The sequence below is a fragment of the Mytilus edulis genome, chromosome 6, assembly GCF_963676685.1.
Source record: "Mytilus edulis chromosome 6, xbMytEdul2.2, whole genome shotgun sequence".
Lineage (NCBI taxonomy): Eukaryota > Metazoa > Mollusca > Bivalvia > Mytilida > Mytilidae > Mytilus > Mytilus edulis.
The window spans coordinates 49,976,506-49,998,339 of NC_092349.1; the positions used below are offsets into that span (position 1 = coordinate 49,976,506).

General features: G+C 31.2%; 1 protein-coding gene across 1 annotated transcript; it reads left to right on the top strand.

Moving 5' to 3' along the window:
- Positions 1-1,151: 1,151 nt before the first annotated feature.
- On the top strand, positions 1,152-16,785 carry LOC139529114 (uncharacterized). The gene is made up of 8 exons (XM_071325396.1): positions 1,152-1,227; positions 3,775-4,500; positions 6,086-6,218; positions 8,467-8,872; positions 10,696-10,918; positions 11,560-11,773; positions 12,768-12,821; positions 14,009-16,785. Exons 2-8 carry the CDS (start codon positions 3,804-3,806, stop codon positions 14,241-14,243), a joined length of 1,962 nt encoding a protein of 653 aa, XP_071181497.1. The 5' UTR covers positions 1,152-1,227; positions 3,775-3,803; the 3' UTR covers positions 14,244-16,785.
- Positions 16,786-21,834: the final 5,049 nt, after the last annotated feature.

The window sequence follows — 21,834 nt, forward strand, 5'->3', positions numbered from 1 at the left end:
GGTCATTGTAATAAATTTCCTGTTGACAAAACTTTAAATTATTCGAAAAAAAAACTAAGGATTTTCTTATCCCCGTATTTGGCACAACTTTTTTGGAATATTGGGTCTAGTTCTATGCTCTTCAACTTTATACTTGTTTGGCTTATAAATAAATAACTATTTTGATCTGAGCGTCACTGATGAGTCTTATGTAGACGAAACGCACGTCTGGCGTATTAAGTTATAATCCTGATAATCTTTGATAACTATTGGTATAATTTCTCACATCTCAGACATAACACTGTAATAATTGCAGTTCTTCTCTTATTGAAATATGTTCTATTACTGAATTGATAGCTAGGTAACAAGAATTTTAAATTACTAATAATATCATAAATCCAAAATTCATCCAAATAAAATTCACAAAATGGAAACCGTTTAAGATTTTTTGACACATTTATAGACCTTTTTGATTTAAACAGAAGAGTGGCTCAAGTGAACCTTTTTATGTGTCGATTTGTAAATCAATGAAACAGCTCAGAGAAACAGTGCAAAAACAGTTAATTGTTTTCGTAGTTTAATAGTTTGTTCTTATGTTGTGTTGTTACACCACGTCACGTGCACTGTCCAAGCCGGTTAGGGGAGGGTTGAGCGCTCACAAACATGTTTAATCCCTCCACATTCTTTTTGTGCTTTCCCCAAGTCAATAGCCTGTAGTTTAGTGGTTGTTGATGGTTCTTGCCTGAGGTTCAGTCTTCAAGGATTTATTCTTCATTTTGAACTTGGAAATCCCAAGGCTGTCTTCGAAAGTAATTCATACAGTATGTCAAACTCTTAGCTATGCATCAGTAGATCATGACAGGGAATTTAAAATTATTTTTCTTTGTAAATGACTTGGTTATGTTACATTGAGGTCGTTCACTACACAGTTTGCTGAGTATCATTTAAAATTTCCACTGCATGTAGATTGACTGTGATCTTTGTATTATTATTTCCATTGCAGTATAGTTTACTACAGTGCATTATTCACATAAAATTTTGCTTCAAAATTTCACTCCGAATATTGTACTCCAAAGTTTATTCCACCACTCCACTCCAGTACTCCACTTCAACAGTCCACTCCATGAAATACAGTATGCCCGTGAAAGGGGAGATAATAAAACTACAGATAGTCAAGGGGAGACAACTTTAAAATACAAAATCAGGTTGAAATTGAAAGTTACAAGATTTTTTTTATTGTAAATGAAGGTATGATATTAATGTAAAAAGGCACAAGACCATTCTTTCAGTATGCATAATAACATCATAATCAGGAAGCCATCGAAGGGAATAATTCACGTAGCAGGTAACTCCACACGAACAGCAGAATTTACAGTGAATCTGCATGATCTGTCCCATAAATCATGTCAAATAGACAAAAATCGGTGTGTTTACACACGGAAAATTATTATATGATAATGAGTACAAAAAAACTTGTGCAATTGGTAAATTGTAAAGCCTATAAGAGGGTCTGGATGGGGGGGGGGGGGGGGGGGGGGGGGGGTCTGTTATTCTGTAAACATTTAATAAACGTATTTACACTTTTGGTATTTACAGTAAATAAATACAAATGTACTAATGAGTTTAATACAATAGAGACATAAAATTACCAGAGTGATCGAAATTACAGATAGAGATTATAGTGTCAAGTTGACACTTCTAAAGACTAAAGACTAAGTGCAGTCCGGTGTATCCGCGCACCTAAGACTTTTGACTTCACTTCATTCAATTGATAAAACCAATCATTGCATAATATTGTGTGAATACATTCATAACAAACTTTTATTTCATAAAATTATAAGTTTGTATGGTTTCGTCCTCAAGATTTTGTGTAATGTGTGTCCAAAATTTGGGAAACCCTGTTCTGAGAGTTCCTCCAATGTCAGGTGATTTCGCACATGCCTTCCAAAATGAGCTTATTTTGAATAGAGGAAAGATTATCTGCTACGAAAGGTAGCTAAATTCAAACCAAGCACACTGCCAATGATGCAGAGCAAAAATTATTTCAAACTGATAAAAATTTGACTTTTAGTAAAACAAATTTTATCTGATGCTGTATTTTTTTTAATGGACATTGGCCAAATATTGTAAATCACGGGATTGCAGTTATTATTTCAATCTGGAACTTATCAACTTTATTCTTTTTTATCCCAAGTTTAGGAATGCTAAAACAATAACAAGAACAATTTTATTTGCCATACGTTGTTGATATAACGAAATCAGCTAATGCGCGGTATCACCGGCCGTGCGTACACCAGGGACTCCACTGTAGCTGTATTTGCCTCCGAATGACCTTATATCACCTCCGAATAACCTTTTGATGTCAAGCAACAATCACTTTTTAGTTGTGACGTCAAATATTTTGAATTATGAAGTCAAAGTTTACGGGAACCTGTGTGATGTTATGTAATGGCGGACAAATTTGCATACAAGTGTAAATATGTCTATTTTCACCCCTTTTTTCTCTAATCTTCAAAAAATTAGACCACGCATTTCTCTGATCTTCATTTTTTTTGCCCGTTATTCTCTAATCTTCATTTTTTCAGGACATTATTCTTAATCATTTAACCCCATCCAAACCCTCCTATAACATGAGGGTACCGAAATTGCACCTTTTTTGACAGTTATTTAAGGGCATATATGATACAGTTACAGGGGAGGTAATGACGTTGCTAATGTAAAATGTTATTTTGCGACGTCAAACTGTGACATATCGTGAAAAGATGCATTTTTCGACTGATTTTTATCATTCAAACTGATTTAATTTGAAAACGAGTGCATGGACCCCTGTTTTTTAAAACGACATTTTTTTTTCTTTTTGCAGGGAGATCATGTGGGCCAAATTTTATAAAACTGTAAATAGTGCATTTATTTTAATTTTGATAAATATACAGCAAAAAATGATGTTTTTTTCTCAATTCATGATCATTTGATAAATATGAGTTATTTCTGAATAAAAAATGCATAAATTTTAAGGATACTTTTAAAATACAGAAATTACAAATTATTTAACAAAAAACAATTTGTGTTTATTTTTGTTTTATTTCGACCTCATTTAACTCAAAAAGTAGCACATGAAGGTATATTTCTTATTACATATTTGATTTAATAAGGCAAAAAATAGCCTATATGGAAATTTTCATTAAACTGAATACGGGATCAAATTTTAAAAAATTGCACTATTTACACTTTCATGCAAATTGGCACACATAATCTTCTCGCGTAATCAAACCAAATGGCATTTAAAAAAAGAGGGGTCCATGAACTCGTTTTCAAGTTAAACAATGTTAAATAAGTTTGAATGATAAAAATCAGTCTAAATCTGCATCTTTTCCTGAGAAGTCATAGTTTGACGTCGCGAAAATAACAATTTACATTAGCAACGTCATTACCTCCCCTGTAACTGTATTGTATGACCTTAAATGGGACTTGTAACATGTATTAAAATAAAACTTCAAAACTTTTATCTGATATTTACACTCCACTGGCATTAGCTGAAGACCAAATACAACGTTAACCATGTTAACTGAGTAAAAATTTATGACCATATAAAATTTATATCAGACAGTTCTTCGCCTTTCAACACAATGTTTATTAAAATCAAACAATAATCTTTTGAAAGTTTTATAAGCATTGACACATGACTGATAAGATATAGATCTATTTCAAAAAATGTAAGTGACAAATTTATACTGTACATTATTAAAAGGTTTTTCATGTCTAATATTATTTTTTTTTTTTTTTTTTTTCCTTCAGATGATATTCAATGACAGCACCTTCCGATTATGAAAATTCTGAATTTCAATGATGGTGACACAATTAGTTATCACTTGCCTTTATTCATTGGTGATTTAGAATTATGTTGTCAAGGTGATGTCACCCTGTGGAACTCTTCTTGTAAGAAAACAAATAAGATAGAATGGCCAATTGTTGATGGGAGATTCAAAGCTTTGGTAAAGCTTGTGTGTGGAAAGAACTTAATATGTATAGAATGGGGAAGCGAACTTTTGACTTTGACCTTGTTTTTCCATCCTCCATTATTCAGACATTATGTACGTCCAGTTTACATCATTTGTTCCGATGACGACGGTTATTTTCAAGGGCCAGATGATGAAGATTGTTCACCGCAATGTGCCCAAGAAAAGATAACTCTTGCAGCCATGCTAATTCAGTCATTTACTGCTGAAAAAATGTCAGAACATGGATTCCAAAGAACTACATTCCAGCTTGAGCATGGCCAAGACAATGAACCGGGTTGTAAAATATTCCAAAGTAAACTAACTCGCGATGAAGCTCATAGTATGACAGGTGACGAACTGTGGTCATACTTTGCCAAGGAACTTATTGAATTTGATTCTGCATCAAAAGACTATTGTAAATGGTTTTGTTTTATGTCATTCACAAGATATTTCCCTCCAGAAAACTATGTGCCAAAAACTCACGGAGAAATATTGAAATCTACAAAAGGCCATACTGCTTTAGGTAAGATGAAAAAAATTATGTTTTCATTGTTTAAGGTGGTACCCAACACTTTCACTAAAATTAATTTGGCTCGTTTAATTTTCATAAAATTTTGACAAAGTATCTACTTTGACCCTTTAACAAAAATATAAAAATTTCTAAAATTTTGAACCAACCATTTTATCAGAAAAATTACACTGGTTATAGCAGTTTGACAAACACCAATATTGATCACTGTGAAGCTTAATATTCCCTTTACAACACAACGTAATTAAAACTTTTAGCTGACTTTACAGAGTTATCTCCCTGTAGTGTTAGGTACCACCTTAAGTTGGAAAATCAAAGTAAACATGTTTAAGATTCTTTGACGAAGCTTTTTTTCAAACAAAATTGTGTTTAGAAAAATTTACCCTCTTTGTTCTAAATATTTGAGATAAAAATACGCCCCCTCCCCCCCTCCCCAATTTTTTTTTTAATAAATATGTATAAAATATCTGGTTCATACATGTACTCTTTAACAATGTTTAAATTTCATTGTCAAATTTTATTTAATTAAAAAAAATATTCTTAGAATTAATAAGTGATTAAGATGTTTGTCAGGTCAAATTATATATGAATAACTTGAATTTGTGTAAGAAGGGATTTCCCCATATTTTTCCCACAAAAATAACAGGAAGTTTTAATCAAACATAATTTCAAGGAATACACTTAAACATGTGCTCATGTACAAATTGTATGTGTTTGCAAGAAAACTTCTTTATTTTAACATTTGGAAAAGGATATTCAGTTTTAAGGTACAGTTAATGCTAGCATATATTATGTGTATATCTATATATAGAAAATTAAGGTCAATGCATTTAAATAATCCTGAATTTTAAAATTTGAAGATGTACAATGATGTACAAAAATGTATGTGTTTGCAAGAAAACTTCTTCATTTTAATTTTTGGAAATGGATATTCAGTTTTAAGGGACAGTCAATGATAGCATTTATCATGTTTATATCTATATATATAGATAGAAGAGAGCTCAATGCATTTAAATAATCCTGAATTTTGAATTTGAAGAAACTACTTATAAACTAGGTCATTAATGTGTGTTATGTGAATGATCCCATGAAATTTGCTTGACAGGAATAAACAATAACATGCAGCTGCAAAATATAAATATGCAATAGATGTTTTATAATAAGGGATCATTTTAGCCATGGTGTCATCTACAAGATAAAGTAACATATGTATTTGTCAAATGCATACATGTATATTGGGGTCACCAAATGTTCAGAAATTATAAGAAAACATTCTTGATTGGTTTACGATCAAGGGTAACATAAACTTCTCTATGAGGCTTCTTGGGAGCAAAATTTGAAATCCATGGGCAATTAACTAGCACGCTTTTACTGTGTTGATTGTTGTGGCGAGCCTTGAGGATGATCTAATACAGGAAACGTTTTGGCAGACAAACTAAAGATTGGGATATTCAACATGTTCAAAGGAAAACTTATTATTAGTGTTACATTGTAAATTACCAGTAAATTTTTCTGTTGCAAACAATGGATTTTTGTACTCTGACTTATGATCTTATAATTATTTTTAATTTTTATTCAGGTGGCGGAGGCTTAGCTTTATTTGGGACAGGAAGTCTTCACACATGGGCCAGAAATGTGGATGAAGTTAGCCAAAGATTTACAGATAACAGAAAGATTGACAGAAGAAAATTTATGGATGATAGTGCCTATAGGTTATATTCTTCTTTTCACTTTCTTGTTGTCATCAAATTTACCCCCTCTTTCCCCCTACAATGTATATATTTTTGTAAAATTTCTTTATTTTTGTCAAACAAATTTTTGCAGAATTCATCTGACCTAGTTTTTGTTGTGTCTATATATTGAAATTCAGAAAAGATTACTAGCATTATTGCAATTTTGATACTTACCAACCAAAAATCGAGATTTAAAATGATTGCATTTGCAGTAAAGGCTGTATACAGTTACATGTACATAGTAAATGTATCACCCCATGATGTGAGATCTTATTATACCCCCGCTTTAAAAAAGGGGGGGTATACTGTTTTACCTCCGTCTGTCCTTTATATTGCAATACTCATCCAGACACATCATTTGCATTAATAAAAACCTTTGTATAATTTCATAACTTACAGTATCATGTATATATAATAATTTTGCATGATAATTTTTTTTATGTTGACTTATTTATCATTGTTTATGTGGAGTTGGGGCTTTGATACCAATGACTTTCTTTTCACAGAATCATTTTGTTTTTTCACCTCATTAAATTATATATTTATTAAAATTCTATTTTATAAGCCATTGTTTAAGAATTGCAAAACAATTAAACTTTTGAAAGCAATTAAAATAGATATTAATTAAAAAAATGTCAGTAGCATGGTAAGACAAAATGTCAATATATATGATATATAAAAAGTTATTTGAATTTAGACATCTTTTGGATTTTTTGTGCTATTTCATTATTGACATTTTTTTGTATTCAAATAGATACATTGTGTATTTGGCATCAATAAAACTTGACTTTAATTTTACAAAATACCATTAGTTTAAGTCTAGTCATGGTCAATGCTACATGTATGTGACAAAATACCATTAGTTAGTTCTATGTCATGGTCAATGCTATTTGGTGGAGGGAACTCAATTCGTTTCATATGACATTGTCAACAAATTATCATAACAGGAATTATGCCAATTCAGTAGTATTTACACAAAGGACAGGTAAGTTTTACAACATTCTAAAAAGCCTGTAATCAAGTCTTGGATTTCACGGTTCTTCAGTGAAATTCAGACCCTCTGAAGTTAATAATTACTCTTTTGGCTTTTCTGTATGTCTGTACATTCCAAAACAAGTTTCTGTTCTCTTAATTACTTTAGTTTGCTTAACCAAATGTTTTGAAACTTATTTATAATGCATATTACCACAAAACATAGATCAAGTTCAAATTTGGGTTGTGTTACTTTTACAATAATATGTCCCTTTATAAAGATATATGCATGCCTATGTTTTTAATTGAAATTTGAATTATTTTCATCATTTGAATTTGAATTGATTTCTGATGGCATCAAATTCCAGAAAATAAGAATTGATTTCTGATAGACTCATCATAGTATAATGTAAAAGAAAATAAAAAATATACTTCTGATATATTGCAGCATCAAATTCAAGCAAATAAGAAATTCAGTTCTGGTAGAATCACATTCAAACAATATATAATCACTGTATATTTGATGCTAATTACAAATAAGATATTTGCCACTGGAGAGCTGCAGCTCAATCAATTGATAGAAATAATCTCCTTAACACATGCTGTAAGAAAACCAATTTTACTTACAGCTAATTTCCTAATGCATGTAGAACAAAACTTTGGTTAGCTTGCTTGCTTTGTTTGTATATTGTACAATCATTAGAAAACAAACCCAATTAAATTCAAATATGATATATACAGGTTAATCTATGCCTATATAAATTGTTTAAAGATGTCAATTTTATTTCAAAGCTTGTATAAACAATTATACAAACAAAGCAAGCAAGCTAACCAAAGTTTTACTTTGCAAGCATTATGAAATCAGCTGTAATAGTGTCATCACATTGAAGCAATATGTAATCACTTGTTATGCTGAACTAGTATGAAGTATACCAGTTTTAGCATTCACAACATTTTGTTTCTAGAATTACTTTCATCAGGTATGCTGCAGACCAGAAATTAGAAAAAAGCATAAAAAAGTTATAGGGCCTGATCATGCTGATCAGAATAGCAAAATTTGTCTAAAAACCAACTTCTGAAAAGAATTGAAACTTCCAACTTCCATTATTTAAATTAGGAAACATTACAATAAAATAGAAATAAAACTGAAGTTAAAATATTTAACTACAAAATAACTACTTTTGATAAAACAAAAATAGGAAAATACACGTCTTACAAAGAAAATATATGACAATTTCTTTTTGTTCGCTTCCAGAGAAACTTACTGGGGTAACTATGCCACAGGACTTGGTGCTTCACTACATGAATTGGGCCACACCTTTGACCTGGCCCACACTCCTACAGGTATCATGGCTAGAGGGTTTGATGACATCCACAGAGTGTTCACAGTTCAGAGGTCAAAGGTCAGCAGGGAAAGTTCAGAAAGGAGCCGAGAACCAAGCAGCAGCAGAGAAAGTCTTCCAAAAACAACCACAAACGAAGAAAATGGCAAATCTATATGTGGCTACCATCCTGAACATAAAAAATCAAAACACATAAGCTCAGGAAGCTCCAGTGAAGATAGTTTAATGCAGACCTCCCATGAAGATAAGGGGAGGCAATCCAGTGTCAGTCCATCTAATACACCTTGCAAACTTTATTTTAATAGTCCTATAAGAAAGGTAAGAGTGAAATTTATATGAGATAAAAGGGTTCATAAAAAGATGAAAAGTAGGTAACAATATGTGGCTACCATCCTGAACATAAAAAATCAAAACACATCAGCTTAGGAAGCTCCAGTGAAGATAGTTAAATGCAGACTTCCCATGAAGATAAGGGGAGGCAATCCAGTGTCAGTCCATCTAATGCACCTTGCAAATTTTATTTAATAGCCCAATAAGAAAGGTGAGGCTAAAAATTATAAGATCTTAAAGATGTCATTTAAGTACAAGAATTAGGCAATCTAGGTATTCACAGAAAAAAAATGGTTTCGCTAATAAAACTGAAAAAAGTATTTAAATATTTTTCTAATGGACATTGATGGAGTTAAAAACAATTTTTCACTGGTACGTTTTAATGAATAAAAAGGGAGATGTGATTTGTTGCAAGTTAAATACATTTTCAACTGATGTGGAAAAAAAAACAGTGTTCATATTATCATGATAAAATTGTCAAAGATAAAGTAATTTGCCAATAAACACATTACCAAAAAAAATGGAACATCTTATTATTAAGATAAGATATTTATTCAGCCCTTTGGTTATAATGGAGAACAGTGGCGGATCCAGGAATTTTCATAAGTGGGGGCCCACTGACTGACCTAAGAGGGGGCCCGCTCCAGTCACGCTTCAGTGATTCCCTATATAAGCAACCAAATTTTTTTCCCAAAAAGGGGGGCCTGGCCTAAATCCGCCTCTGGAGAAGTTTATACGTTTAAGATAAAGACAGTGTTCAATCCTGTCTGAAAAACAAGTAGAAAACTGGAGAACAATCACATTCTAACATTCATTAAAGGGTCATAATTGAAATATTGTACTATCAACAGCAGCAACAATGTATGAAGGTCTCAGACATCACATGATATTTTTACTGAGAGATGGGTTGGAAGCAAGTAAATTTCTGTTACCAAAAAATGATTGAAATAATGGTGTCTCTGTTTTGTATACTGTAATCAATATAAAGTCACATTTTTAGCTCACCTGGCCCAAAGGGCTAAGTGAACTATTCCCATCACTTTGCGTCCGGCGTCTGTCGTCGTTCGTCGTTGTTAACTTTTACAAAAATCTTCTCCTTTGAAACTACTGGGCCAAATTAAACAAAACTTGGCCACAATCATCATTGGGGTATCTAGTTAGTAAAATGTGTCCCGTGACCCGGCCAACCAACCAAGATGGCCGCCATGGCTAAAAATAGAACATAGGGGTAAAATGTAGATTTTGGCTTATTACTCTAAAACCAAAGCATTTAGAGCAAATCTGATATGGGGGTAAAATAATCTATTAGGTCAAGATCTATCTGCCCTGAAATTTTCAGACAAATCGGACAACTGGTTGTTGGGTTGCTGCCCCTGAATTAGTAATTTTAAGGAAATTTTGCAGTTTTTGCTTATCATCTTGAATATTATTATAGATAGAGATAAATTGTAAACAGCAATTATTTTCATCAAAGTAAGATCTACAAATAAGTCAACATGACCAAAATTGTCAGTTTACCCCTTAAGGAGTTATTGCCCTTATAGTCATTTTTTAACAATTTTCATAAATTTTTGTAAATTTTTGTAAATTTTTAGAATATATTTTCCACTGTAATTCCTGGGCCAAGTTCATTATTGATAGAGATAACTGTAGCAAGAAGAATGTCCAGTAAAGTAAGATCTACAAACACATCATGATCACCAAAACACAATTTTGTCATGAATTTATCTGTGTAATTTTACCAAGTTGAGCGACACAGGCTCTTGAGAGCCTCTAGTTGTAGTTCTGACAACCATGATATATTTTTTCAGCCTTCCTCCATCGGCAGCAATAGTGTATCACCTCAACCTTTAGTTGTCAAACTAGAGACAGGGTTTAAGTCCAAAAAATCACCTTCATCAATGACCATTAGCATTAAGAATTATGATGGAACAGAGAAACATCAGATGTTACGTCATGAAGATGGATTTGAAGTTGTGACGGAACTTCTTCTTAGCCAGGAAGGGAAGCTACTAAACAAAACTTGTAGACAAGGTATGTTAAAAGAGTGTTTTTATTACTACTGTGAATTTATTATAATTCATTGGGTATCATTTTCCATGAATCACATGGGTATTCAGGCCCGTAACTTTAACAGTCACAATTTGAACAAAACGTTGACTTTAACAGTGCTTATTTGATTTCAAGGGGGGGGGGGGTTCAGACAGGGGGAGTTCGTCTGAACCCCCCGAAACCCCCTGGCTACGTGTATGGTATTGGAAAATCATGAATGTATATGTTCAACAAAGTACAAATCATATAACAGCTGGTATGCAGATTATTGCAAAACCATGTAATCAACTATCCACAAAAACATGATTTTACCTTCATTCACAAAATAAATGATGCCACAGTACTATTTACTGTTACAAAACAACACACAATGTACTGTCAAGTCATTATCATTCATGGGATATAAATATTTTCTTGGATTTCGAGCATTATGTTTCAACCACAAATTTAAGTGGTTAACAAATGATTTTTTAGACTTCGGCAATTAACCCATGAAATCAAGTATTCATGAAAATCTAATTTTATTGTTATCCGTGAAAATTAGTACCCACAAAAATAAATGAATATACAGTAACTATTATTGTAGTGTACATTGATGTACGTGTAACCAAATCTATTTTTAGAAAGAAACAGTTCCTGCTCCTCCACCAGTTCTACCTCAGGGCCTCAGTCACCTGTTCGTATGCCTTCACGGTCTACTTCACAGTCTCCAATGACAACAGTGCCAGCTATGTTACCTAACTCTCCAGAAGAACCAATCAGAATTCCAGATATTATGTACCAAGATGGTGGAGCTCATTGGTATAGGTCGTCTGCTGTACTTTTACATTACCATAAGTATGTTACTTTAAGGAGGTAGACCTAGGTTAAGGGAAATAACTCCTAAAATCATCAGTACATTTGTGTCAGCCATTTTCATAAATATGTTCTAAACTTCTTGGATACATAGATTATTTCCAATCTGTTTCAGGTAAATGCTTAAAATTCATTGACGAAACTTGACTTTTACAAACGCATAACTGATTTAAAGAGTTATCTCCATGAACTAAGGTCTACCCCCTTAATTTCTTTGTCATTTGTTGGGTATACTTTTTTATGGATTTCATTGGTAAACAATGAATTAAAATATTCATTTACAGTCTAAATATTTTATAGGCTTGTATACAGACTTTGGCAAGCCACTTACTGTGAATTTATTATTATTTTGTTGGATTAAAATTTTCGTGGAAATTTGTGTTTATAGTCGAACAACGAAATAAAATGTTCAAGGAATGACAAATTTCCTATAGGCTCTTAAATGCAGACTTTGGCAAAGCCAGGAAATTAAATATCAACGAGCATGAAAGTTTGACTCAATCCACGAAAATTAGTGTCCACAAAAATGAATAAATCCACAGTAATGGGATATCAATAAAAATAGATTTTTTCCTCAGTGATGAGTTGTGCAGTGCAAAAAATCGTTATAGTGAGACCTGCACGTATTTTGAACCTTTTTTTCAATGAAAAATAAAAGCAAAAGTGTTCTTGCATACATATATACATAAAAATTTGAAGATGTGGTATGATTGCAATGAGACAACTCTCCACAGTTGTGGAGACCAAATGAAATACTGGTTCACTATGTAGCAGTTAACAACTATAGGTCACCTTACAGTCTTTAACAATGAGCAAAACCCATATCCCATAGTCAGCTATGAAAAAAAACCTTGAAATGTGTAAAATAATTCCACAATGAAGGAGAAGTTAACCTCCTGATTTATGTACAAAACAATGAACTAAAAACAAATATGATGTACCTGTTCATTGAAAATGTATCAATTTTGTTTTACAGATGGTTTAATCAGACCAGTCAATGCAATCAGAAATATTTACCATCTGTCTCAGGGTAAGTTTAAAATTGAGAACAAAATTGGGGAATATGTCAAAGAGACAACAACCTGGCCACCAATGGGTCTTCAATAGAGCGAAAAAATCCTGGAAGCGTGCTTCAACTGGCCCCTTAACAAAAATGTGTACTAGTTCACTGATAAAGGACGTCATACTAAACTACAAAATATATAAAAGAAACTAAAGTTAAAAATCATACAAGACTAACAAAGGCTGGAGGCTTCTGACTTGGGACAGCGGCAAAAATAAGACAATGGTTAAAGATGTTTTTTGAGATGTCAACCCTCCCCTATACCTCTAGCCAATGTAGAAAAAACATACACACAGCAATACATGCAGTGAAACTCAGTTTTATAGAATTCCCAGTCGGATGCCAGAATAGGTAACAAAAGAAACTAAACAAAATGACAATGATACATAAATTAACAAAGGACTACTAGCAGTTACTGACTTGCCAGCTCAAGACTTTAATTAAATTGATTGAAAGACTATATCGTCATCATATGAATATCAAGCACAATCCCTCCCCTTAGGGCTTTAGTATCATACCATCATATAATATATGAGAAGAACATTACCCGTATCATGCCAACAACTGGTTTTAGAATAAATGTGTTGGATTCTGATGCAATGACCCTATAAGTGAATCAATATTAAAACCAAAATATGCCATCTTTAATGATCTGACAACAGTATCGTAACTACATTGTAAATCCCTTCTTAATAAGTCTGTTTGAAGGTTTTGTTAGCTTTTGAGGTAAATGCCAAAATATTTGTGCTTTGTAAAGAATATTACCATAAAAGATTGGATTTGATATACCTGAACATATAATGATATTCACATTTATGAGTTCTTTTAAGAGATGGCATAGGAACTATTCTAAGGAGATGAGCCAACTCATGACAAGGATATTATATAATTGTTAAAAGTTTACACTGAGATAATTTATTTAAATGTCCACTGTTTTCTTAAAGACTGTAAGATAACATTTATGTATGTATTTCTTGTGATCCTGTTTTGATTCGATATTTATTTGTCACATTTCACATGGATGATTTGAAATTTAGTTTAAAACTACAAAATTTCTTCATCTGGAAAATATCACATAATGAAGCCCTTATTACATTGAATATTCTGTTCCTTAGTGAAAAATAAATGTTTTAATATCTCTCTCTTTCTTGCAGGAGTAAAATTAAAGCACCATGTGGTCTTCGCCTAGTGGAGCTGAGAAAGGATCCAGAAGGGGTGGTGTTCCATCATTGGGAGTTTATTCACGATCCACCTCCAATGACTTTCACTTTAAAACTGTCCCGTATTGATAACATGCCATCTAGTGCCATTACTATTGTTGTATTGATTGAGGACAGCAGGGGAAATATACTGAAAAGGAAAATGAAAATAGAAGACCTTGAACCCTGATCAGAAGGTTGTCTAAACTTATTCCAATAAGGAAGGTGGTGAAATATGTTTTATCAAAATTTTAGAAATGTTCAGACTTATTTTATTTTTTAACAGGGTATCATGGTATTTTATTTTATGGTACTTAATTATTGTTTTATAGAGAGGAAACTATGAAAATAGTTATTACTTTTCATTTCTAATCCTATTTCAAGGTATTTAAATTTACATAAAATGAATTGAAAAATTTGTTCATAAATTTTTCTATTTTCTATTTTTCTATTTTCCTTTGAAGCTAACAGAACCTAATTTTAATTTTAAAACTAGAATATACCAAATATACATGCCTTTAAATTTTATAAAGTTTTAATTATAAGAGACAAAAAATATTAATACATTGAAAGATACTACAGTATTAATTGTTATTCATTTTTTAATCTAAAGTGTTTATTCAAAAATGACTTCCTTTATAGAAAAGAGGCAGCATTGGGAAGAATTTATCTATTTTTGAAATACCTCAAAAAGAAAAAACAATGAAGTCAACTTTTGATTTTTCAAATTTAAAGGCAGTCATGACAGTACAAATGTGATTTTGTTGAAAATAACCCTTGAGTCGAGTAAATCACAGTGAAACAAGGTGATTTCTGGTGATTTAAAGTGATAACTCTACCTTTTGACCTTTTAGAAATTCTATCTATGAAAACCAGGAAATATTTCAAAGTGAATAAACTCAAAGAGTACAAAATTTGTGCTTGATACACCAACTCAAGTATTTTGTTTAGATGATTTCTGATTCTAAGTAGAATAATTGTGCTCAAAAGTTGAATCACCAGCATTCATTTAAAAATTTCACAAAACAAGTGGATTTTAACAGAATCATATTTTGTGTTATGTATGTTTACAAATAAAAAAAAGATAGACACCAGTTTGGTTTATATTGATTACCTTACCACTGAAACTACTTGTTGATTATGTGAATATTTTTTTTGTATCTTAAAGAGCCTTGATGACAAGATGGTCCGTAAATGTTGATATTATAGATTTATAGTTTATTTTTGTTTTATATGTATTTATTGGGTAAATTTGTTTTATATGTATTAACTGGGTATATTTATGTTTTTCTAATGTATTACCTCCCTTAGCTTGTTAATCATTTGTGAAGATTTTTTGTAAAGTTTTAAACTTTGATCCACTTATAAGTGAGACAAGAATGTATAATGATGGATATTAGTCCATTGTTTGTCCACAATATTTCCTAAAAGATTGACAGGATTTCATGTTTGTTCCAAAATCTTAAGTACCTAGTGGCATTATTACCAAAATTATTATATTTTTATTCAACAATTTTGTGTACTCTTCTGATAGCAAAACTCTGGACTATGCCATATATATTGTTAAGGGCTGTTCCATTACAATGTACGTGGGAGGGTAGGGAAGAACTTTCAAAATATCTCTACAACCAAGAACCAGTTTTTTGCATAATGGTAATAGATGCATACCGAAAAAAAGACACATGAACACAATCAATAATTAAACTTCCCTTCCATATATATTTTAATGGAATAGCCCTACTAAAGGGTTAATAATTGTGCGATTGCTTTGAATTATTTTTGACATATCAATAGTGGATATTTTGCTTAATATGCCATACATGGGTTGAATTTATGTTAAATTTTGCTTATATTTTACATTTATTTTTGGCATTTTATAATGGTGTTCACATTTTAAAGTTTTATACTGTTGATATTTGCTAAGCTTTGGTAAGTTATTGATAAGGTTGTTTTTTCAATTAAACAGGTTTTAAATTTTAGAATTGTTTTTCATGTCAATGTAATCAGATCTCATCTATAGGCTATGTTATTTTTATAAGTCATTGTCTATTTTTTGTTATACACTGATCTCAAATATGGCTTTCATTGTATAACAATCCAAACAGGAAAACAAACAGTCTGATCTATAAAATAAAACAAGAAACACTTATGAACCACATCAACAAACGACAATTACTGAGCAACAGGTTCTTAACTTCTTTGTTCTCTCAATAGTCAACAAATTTACATAGAAAATGTCTTTCTAAATTAATATTATTGTCATGATTAAAATATATCTAACAGTATGGCCAATTATATGTTAAAGTAGTAACAGGGATTTTGTAAAGTTGACATTATATTTCCAAGTCATATTTCGATTTCGATGACCTGAAATTTAATTCAGATAATTTATGTGGTGTGTGTGTATACAGTGAGTGTTTTATTTCTGATAAATGAACTGCAACCAGTTTTATATCCTAAAATAAAGGGAATGAAGAGATTATATGCACAACAGCAGATTGTTTAAATGAGTGCTTCAATTCTGAATGATTCTAAGGCACATCTTTTTAATTGAGTAAAATACTAACAAGCAGATTTATTTTTCAAAATATTTTTTCAAAATTTTATTTTTTGAAAGTATGTGTTATTAAATTTTTTAAATGTAAAAGTCTCTCATTTGTATATATATATATAATTTTGGTGACACACAATTATGTGAACCCAGACTTGAAAATTTTAGAATTTTTATAAAATATTAAATAAAATAGAAGATGAGATGTCTGCTCTTGCTATTTTATGCTTATACAAAATTGGTTAATCCATGAGACAGTTTTTAATTTTTTAACGAAAAGAACTATAGTTCCGAGTGCCTTTTATGAGCAAATCACTAATTTATTGAACTAAGATTCATAAATTCTTCAGAAACTTATGTTCCAACATCCTAGTCAAAATTGGTTGTAGAAGAAATTGAATATTCTTATTCAGCACCTTTTGGTAATAGCTCTTGATGTTTTTATACAATCCCTAAAATAAAATGTTAGGTTTAAGTTTTCCTGATGAAGGTTTATAAAAATCCAGAAAAAATGCTTTGAATGCACAAAATTTATATGTGTTATTAGGTCCGAGACCACAATTGTCATCCCTAGTGTTGACAGTGGGTTACTTGCAATTAATTTTTTTACCCCTTCCAAATTTATTTCTTTATGTTTAATGCCTCAAATTGTAAGTAGGGGGGAGGGGGGGGGGGGGGTGAAATTACACTGTAAAATAATTTGGGTCCAGAATTTTACAGGAAAGTAGTGATTTGGTCCAGCTGAAAAAGGTTAAAAATTAGCACTTCGGAAGCTGTCAAAAGATTTCAAGACACCCTAAACACAAAATTGTCCATATTTTGAGTTAGAGCCGATGAAGTTTTCTATAATTTTGATATAATTTGTCCCAAAAGTAGTACAACACACTTAAAATTTCATTGAGAAAGCGCAGGTGGGATTTTTTTAATTTTCATTTATGTTCTAAAAGAAATGCACTACGAAATAATTGTGGTCTCGGACCATTATGCTGTAAAATATCAAGACGAAGAGAATATTCACTTTTTAAATTCAAATTTTGCTGAGGTAAAGAAAAAAAAATTGTAACTAGCCTTTGCAACATTTGACGATTCTGAGTTCATATGTCTAATGTATCAGGGTCTGACTTTTAAATTGAAGTACCAATATACTGCAGAGGTGGATTTAGAAAATTCATATAAGATAAATGCATTGAATTTTTACAATTTTAACTCCAAACATTAGATTGCTAGGACATCTTTTTTTAAATCCTGGATCCAAGCTATATTGTAAAATAAAAAGTGCCATGTTATATATTATACTCCTAGATCTCGTATAAATAGATATATTTTTCATTCCATATCGTGTATTACATGTGATATATATTTTAGCTCAGATTGTTATAGTAGTTTGTTTATTGTTTTAGAAATAATTTTGTTGGAGTATATATTTGTTTCTATATTTAATTTGTATTATAACTATAGTTAATCTTAATTGAATCTTGGGCATATTATTGTGTATGGTATTAAATAAGATATTTACCTCAGTAAATTGATTTGTTTTTTTATGCAACTTCATTTGGATGTCAATAATCTGAATTGAGTTTTATTATTTAAAAAAAAACGGGCATACATTTCTTTCCACCAGTGTTCATTCTGTGGTGCATTTAAAAAAAAAAGAAAACTTTACAAATGTGGAACTAAAATTAAATTTTAATCATAACTTTTCAATTTTACTGAAATTTTATTATGAAAAAAATAAATTGCAAATGTTTTACGTTTCTTACATTTAACCAGTGCATGTTTAATTATTGAAACCTTTGATATACTGCTCAAATAACAAAAATGAGGGGAAAAGTAACATATTTTCCCAATAATCAGTCCAAATAATATCTTGTATTAAAAACAAAGAATTCATACTTCAAGACAACTTTGTGATAAATGATTATATTATGTATGCTTTTCATAAAATCATTAGATTAAGAATATTTTACAAATTGTTTCAAGAATTAAGATCTTATGTACTTACAACATTTCAAAATTTCTTATATGTTTACTGCAATACTAATGAATGGATATCCATTTTCTTGCAATTCATAGTGTTTTCCTTTACATCCAAAGTTATACATGTACATGGGTTAACTTATTCCTTTCCCCTCAACTTATTTTATTCAAGCTCTACTGATGAGTTTTATGCAGGCGAAAATGTATCTGGCATAACAAATTATTAGCCTAGTTTCTTTGGATATTTTTAAAACATATACTTTAGTTTTTTTAAAAGGCTGCTTTTGACTGTAGTCAGATTTGATCTAATTGCTTTGTTCAATTGGAACTGACCAAAGAATTATTGAAGGTCTGTTTAAGTGTTCACACAGTTTGTCGGTTTGTAAACATAAATGTTATTTGAAATCAGGTATGTACTATATAACAAAGATTGCTATTATTAAATAAAACAAAATAATCTATATATTTATTTGTGGGCTAAATTTTGTTTAGTTGCACACAATGTGTTTATATTAAATCTGTATTATTTTTTTATGGACTTAATTTTGATCAAATTTGTTTTTGTGATCATTTATTTCTAAATATTGTAACTTTGTCAGTTATAGAATATACAAGATGTAACAGATTCAACTTTGAATTAATAATAATATGTTGTTTCTGCTTGCAGACTTATTATATCAGGATTTTTTTTTAAATGAACAGACTGCAAGCTCAGACACCTGTCAGATATAGAATAACAACAACGTTCATAGGAAGTAATAATTGTTGTTGTATTTTGGCTCAGATAAATCCTCTTTCAAAGTTTGTTTGATTATAGACATTTTTTACATTCCTGCCAACTGTCACTATTTACGGGGGATTTCCACCATGGAGGCTCCCAAATTGAAATTTTGAAAGAGCAATTTTGTCAACAATTTTTTAACAAAACAATTAATTTTACAATGACATTAGGCTAATAAAAGTATGAAGAAGGCAAAACAACAACATTTAAATGTATTTGAAGGCCCCCTTGAAGGTTTTTTTTAGGACTATGGCAGCCATCTTACATGTAAAACCCCCATGGGCATTTTGAAAAGTTGTCAGGTATGTTTTTAATTCACAGATGTTAAATTTAATTTTCTGTTCAAAATAGAGATTAGTTTTCTCTTCAGGAGATTCAAGGTACCTATACATGTTTCATGTGTATTTACGGCTTTATGAACATCTTTTGAAGGTATGTACATCTGAAAGTCTGTACAGCTTCATTTCCACATGATGTCCTACAAAACAAGACACAAGCCTGCTGAGAGTGTTCAGCACACTTGATGTCAGTAAAAATTTCATTCTTCAATCTGCATGCCTACATCTTTTAAACTGATGATTTTGTGATCCTTTGTAAAAAAAAAAGCCAAAAATATATTCTAAATAAAATTTTTTGTTAGTATTAACAAGTCCAGTCTCAAAACAATGTGAAAGGTTCTGTGCATTGGCACCACATTAGCAATTCATCCCTTTATTTCAATCCAATAAACATGTTAGCTCTCCTTTTTTCGACCATGTCCTTGATGCAACTAATTTCCAGTCTCTGCCTCTTTTCAGATACATTTTTCTTTGAATGAATGGCCTCAAAAATGTCCTTTTTGTCAATCACACATTGAAACGGAATACCTCCTTCTGAAGTACATTTCTTAAGAATAAGCTCATTATACAAAAATAGCTATTGGTCTTGCACAATCAATACCATCTGCTAAAGCCAATGTTTCTCTAGCTAATGTACTTTTTACGACTCTTCTAATTTTCTTCAATTGCCAGGTAACTGGGTTGATTTTCCCATTTTCTCTAAGTACCATATTCACAAACCCTCCTTGACTTCCTCCATCTGAGGGTTTCGGAAAGAAGCATCAGTGTATTCTAAAAATAAATAGTTAACAAAACATCTTTAAAGTCTGTGATTTTAAAAAGCATTGAATTTATTTTTTAACAACATTCAATAAGATTTTTTTTGTCTTTGAAGTTTGTACACAAATTAACAGTAAAAACAGATTTTCTATTTGTTTATCTGCCTTGACACTGGCACTTGTTTTTACAGATGTCACACATTAATAATTCACATTGGACACATTTTCAGTGGATGGTTTTCTTTCTTTGGCAATTGTACATACTGTTATACACAGATTGTTTCTTAACAAACGAAGTGTCGCATGTTTTATCTGTCAGATCCCTGGCGCTTGTTCTTAAAGTTGTCTTACAAAAGTGATTCACATGTGCTACATTTCCATTGTATTCTGTTTTCAAAAGTTTATACACAGATTGTAATTTAAAAAAATGTCTCAGTTTTTTATCTGCCATTTCCATGGATGACACAGACACTTTTTCTTGCTGGTTGTCACACATTAGTGATTCACATGTACTACATTTCCATTGTATTCTGCCTTTGAAGTTTATACACAGATTATTTAAACAAAAATGTCTCAGTTTTTATCTGCCATGTCCATGGATGACACTGGCACTATCCTAAAGTTGTCACACATAAGTGAGTCACATGTGCTACATTTCCAGTAGATTGTTTTCTGTCTTTGGCAATTGTACACATTTTGAAAACATAGATTGTACATTTACAAACATTTTGTATCAAGTTTTATCTGCCAGGTCCCTGGTGCTTGTTCACACATAAGTGAGTCACATGTACTACATTTCCATTGTATTCTGTCTTTGAAGTTTATACACAGATTCTTTAAACAAAAATGGCTCAGTTTTCATCTGCCATGCCCACAAATGACACTGGCGCTTGTTCTTACAGTTGTCACACATAAGTGAGTCACATGTGCTACATTTCCAGTGGATTGTTGTCTGTCTTTGGCAATTGTAAAAAATACACAGATTATACAAAAACTAACAAATTGTTTCATGTTTTATCTGCCAGATCCCTAACGCTTGTTCTTAAAGTTGTCACACAAAAGGGAGTCACATGTGATACATTTCCAGTGAATTGTATTCTTTCTTTTAAGCTCTAATCTGCCATGCCCATGGATAACACTGGCACTTTTTCTTAAGTTGTCACACATCAATAAGTCACATTGTAAACATTTCCAATTGATTGTATTCTGTCTTGGAAGTTTTATTTTAAACAAATTAAAAAAAATAACTCAATACATTTATACATATTTTTTTTTATAATAATCATTTAAAGCACAAAAAGAGTTTAATGTCCATGCAAAAAAACTAGTTTTAACTTTCTTTATAGTCTTCAGATTTTTGCAAAGAACTCTAATGA